This window comes from Hippocampus comes, unplaced genomic scaffold (genome assembly GCF_001891065.2).
Source record: "Hippocampus comes isolate QL1 unplaced genomic scaffold, H_comes_QL1_v1.1 scaffold167, whole genome shotgun sequence".
NCBI lineage: Eukaryota > Metazoa > Chordata > Actinopteri > Syngnathiformes > Syngnathidae > Hippocampus > Hippocampus comes.
Window position 1 is genome coordinate 379,053 of NW_017805502.1, and position 4,565 is coordinate 383,617.

Sequence of the window (4,565 nt, forward strand, 5' to 3'; positions counted from 1 at the left end):
CTGCCTCAAAGTTCGACGTACTGTGCGTTCAGAGATGCTCTTCTGCCTACCTTGGTTGTAACGGGTGGTTATTTGAGTCACTGTTGCCTTTCTATCAGCTCGAACCAGTCTGGCCTTTCTCCTCTGACCTCTGGCATCAACAAGGCATTTCCGCCCACAGAACTGCCGCTCACTGGATATTTTTTCTTTTTCGGACCATTCTCTGTAAACCCTAGAGATGGTTGTGCGTGAAAAGCCCTTCTGGCACCAACAACCATGCCACGTTCAAAGCCACTCAAATCACCTTTCTTCCCCATACTGATGCTCGGTTTGAACTGCAGGAGATTGTCTTGACCATGTCTATATGCCTAAATGCACTGAGTTGCCGCCATGTAATTGGCTGATTAGAAATTAAGTGTTGACGAGCAGTTGGACTGGTGTACCTAATAAAGTGGCCGGTGAGGGTAGTTCATTGTTGTTAAGAGTCATATGATTGAGTTACAAATGGGCTGATTTGCCTGATTTTGGTACATTGTTTCATTTCCCACAGTGTGAATGGGATCAGTGGCGTGCAAGAGACCTTTGGAGGGGCAGATGCTCAAAGTTCACAAGGGGTCACATGGAACTTTTTGAAATGACCTGTACACACAACAGAAATACAATGTGTGCACAGAATGCTCATTTGTGGCCATTCGAAACAAATTTATATCACCCTGTTGAGCAACTGGGTAAGCAAATCGAGAGCGTCTCTTCTGGAAACGGTGAGGCAGATTCCAAATAGAATTTCATTTTTGGCTGAGAAAGAGCTACAAAGACGTTCTTGGAAACCTTACAGTGCATTGCAGGCAATTGATGAGAACCAAATCCGAAAAAATGTTTGCCCTTCAGGACCGCGGTCAGTGCAGTTTACAGCAAAAGATGCACGCCGTTTGCTCACCCAGGTCTCACGGTTATTCATGACAATACCGACCTTTGCAAACCGCCGACGTTTCACTTTTTCACGTTTTTTGGGGGGGCCTGGGGGGCCGAGATGCTAAGGGCGCCGTGGGCTCTAGAGGGCGCCAAAATCGGCTGAAAATTCACCTTCAATATCCATTAAGTACGAATAACTCTTAAAAGGAAAGAGGAATACATTGAAATCAATTCAAACAATTAAATAAGTGAAGAGAAGCAAGGTGATGTAATTTGAAATTGGCCATCCTGCCCGTGCGAGCGGCGGTCACTTGCATTGCATTAGTCTTCGTTGCTGTATATTTCAAAATGTATGATGTGCAAGTTGCACTTACAATATATGAACATAAAAGGGTCATAAAATGAGTAACAAAATTTGAAATACTAATACACATTTATATATATATATATATATATATATATATATAGAGAGAGAGAGAGAGAGAGAGAGAGAGAGAGAGAGAGAGAGATAGATATACAGATAGAGTGAGTTGAAGCATTTCATTGGCTCTGTTCTTCATTTGTACTTTCGAGATGTAAAACATCTGGCATAGTTAACCACGTGAAGGGCAGTCTGCAATTGTGTGTTTCCATTTGTGTATTGTGCATTATTACAATGCAATTGATTCCATGTTAATTCTCCATTCCTTCCATTTTCTGCACCACTTATTCTCATGATGGTTTCAGGCAAGATGGGAGTTTTCAGTTTTACCCAAAGGTATTAAGTTTTATATTCCATAAACAATTTCATATTAAAGGTCAACAAGAAGGTATAAATAAAAAGTACGGAACATTAAGAGAGATATGGAGAAAAGTGGAACGTGTAAATGTAAGGCTGTCATAGAAAGAGAATTGTGTATTACGTTTCTTTTTCTACATCCGCTTATTTACAGCGTGCCATGATGATCGACTGGTTAACACGTCTGCCTCACAGTGCAGAGGTACAGGGTTCGATTCCAGCTGCGGCCTTCCTGTGTGGAGTTTGCATATTCTCTCCATGCCTGTGTAGTTTTTCTCCAGCTACTCCGGTTTCACCCCGCATTTCAAAGAACATGCATGGTAGGTTAATCGAACACCCTAAATTGTCCCTGTAGCTGTGATTGTGAGTGTGAATGATTGTTTCTCTATGTGTGCCCTGCCATTGGCTGGCTGCCCGAAGACACCTGGAGTAGCCTCCAGCACACCCGCGACCAAGTTGACCTAAATTCAAATGTAAAGCACTGCCCACTTAATTACTGCAAGTGATAAAACACTGGGGGGAAAAACTTTGTTGGCTATACATAAAAAAAAGCATGCATTCACATGATTTTTGTCAAGTTTAATAAGACGTTGCAACAGCAAGTAGCTCACATGATCTGTTGGACAGAAGTGAAAATGTTGCATGTTGTATTTTCAATTGTGTGACTTTTATGAATTAAAGGAAATGGGACAAAGTCAGCTTCATTTGTAAAATAGTCGATTAAAGGGCAATGCCACATAAAATCTCGGCCGGCCTAGCTAACGCCTCACATTTCAGACCTGCATTTTTTCCTCAACAAAATATGCTCAAAAAGTGTGTAGTATACATTTAATTTGTGAGGTTTCCAGAAATCAATACATCCAGTCACAGCAGCAACAACTAACACAAGTGGGAATCAGCTCAAGTCCATTTGACCATCCGCTCTGCTAAATGTGTCAGTAAAATTGCAGTTATTGTGCTTCAACATTGTTTCTGTCAAGTTTTGAAGCATCCAAAGCATAAACGCGACCCTGTTTTGAAGTATTTCTTTGAGCTCTTCAAATACGGCCAACACCTTCCTGAGTCGTTTGCAGGAAAAGTTTACCACATGTGAGACTTAGCGATCTGTGCGGCAAAAATGTCAAACTATCACGACATTTAATACACATAAAACCATCCAACAGCTTCAGCACAAAAAGCTTCATTTTTAGCAAATGGGTCAAAAGCTGCACTCTGATTAGTTGTACTGTCACAACAAATTCCTGAACTTTGGCTCATTGTCGACATCTTTAAACTGAGTTTTTTCCAGAATAAATACCAAATAAGTCAAAATAAAAACATGTTTTGGGAATGTAAACAGCAAAAAACATTTTAAAGTCATAATATTGGGAATTACTTTCCATTCAAGACTTAATCCAACAAGGTGCCACATGGAGATCCACAAGTGACTTATTTATACACACATAACTTTTGTTAAATATACACAAATAAATAAAAAATACAGAGACATACGCACACAACTGCACTGAGTGTTAGGAGACGATACATTCCACCATGTGGCTTTGTTGAAAATAATAAGGTTTGTCTACAACGGTCCAAAAAAAAAAAAAGTACCAGCTGCCACTCAATGAAGCCAGCATTCAGCTTTTGGCTGGTAACATCCTTCAAGACACTACAAAAGTAAAGCTTTCACCTACAACTACCCCAACAGACGCTGAAAGTACAAGAACAACATCAGCTAACAACAACAACAACAACATGATTAAGAGCCTTTTCTTAGGTGCTAACATTTGCTGTCATCAGAACAACATATAAGTTAAGTTTATATCAAGTTCTGTGCAAGACGCTTTGAAGTGGCGATGCTGCCTCCAGACATTTTACAGCATGCTATCCAGGTTCTTTTCTGCGTTCTCCTTTGCCGCCGGGCTTTCCGGAGGACTGTACAGATTGTGATAGTCGCGCAGGATGGTGACCACATCATGGTGGCCGAAGTGAACCGCCTCATCCATCGGCGTATTGCCCCACCTGCAACACAAATCATCATCCTTTGTAATCTAATCCACTGTCTGGGCAATTGGCTGAAAATCAAGCATGATCATGCCTCTCACAGAGTGGTTCTCAAACGGGTTACACAAAGTACTACTTAAAAAAATATTCCTCCCTCCAAAGTACTAGCACCATGAGCAACATTGAAACAGAAATAGACTGTAGTGTAGTTAGCCCAAGGAGTCATCAAATTGAGGCAGGGGTTTTATTCCTAAAAAATACATTGACTCAGACATAATGGCAAGAATATGCACAGGAATGTATTATTTATCCTCTGCAAAGAACAACTAAGGCGGAGAAAAAAAAGTAGTGTGTTTCCGGTAACCCGACCGACCGAGAATTTCTACGTCGAAAAAAAACTTGACGGTTGGCATTTTTTTCAAACAACCCTCTACATTTTTGTGTAGAGGGTTTACGTCGGTGCAAACTCTCGCGATATTCACGTTGAGCGCGTGCATCGTTTGCCCTGTCGTCTGTCAACAACATTGAATCATGGCGGCGGCCGCGATCTCTGACGACAGTTTAAACCGCGTTTTCTGTGTTCCAGTCACATGCTCGCACCGTAATGTTAAGAAAATAGCATCCATTGCTGTATCGAAAAAATTCAGTGAACTATTTGATGAACACCACGGGCCGAGAAAAAACCGAGGGCGGAGGAGGACGGCGGCGGAGGCGGCGGCGCGCCCCGGCCCCCCGAGTCCAGAGCGGGGAGAAAACTAAATAGGTGGCGGCGGCGCCGGCCGCGGAGCGGCGGGTTCAATGTCTTCTTGTTTTATGTTTTATGGTTATTTTGTTGAAATTTTTGATGGAAAAAAAAAAGATCAAAAAAAAAAAAAAAACTTTGTTCGACCTACCGACCCTATGCTTAAAT

The 4,565-nt window shown here is 41.7% G+C and overlaps 1 protein-coding gene across 3 annotated transcripts in view; it reads right to left on the bottom strand.

Annotated features, from left to right (window-relative positions):
- Positions 1-2,483: 2,483 nt before the first annotated feature.
- Positions 2,484-4,565, bottom strand: part of glsa (glutaminase a) — a 17,662-nt gene continuing 15,580 nt past the window's right edge. For all 3 annotated transcript variants that reach the window (XM_019877254.1, XM_019877253.1, XM_019877255.1), the window contains exon 18: positions 2,484-3,673. In XM_019877254.1, the coding sequence (XP_019732813.1) occupies positions 3,526-3,673 (148 nt within the window). In that variant the 3' untranslated portion in view covers positions 2,484-3,525. The remainder of the gene's footprint in view (positions 3,674-4,565) is intronic.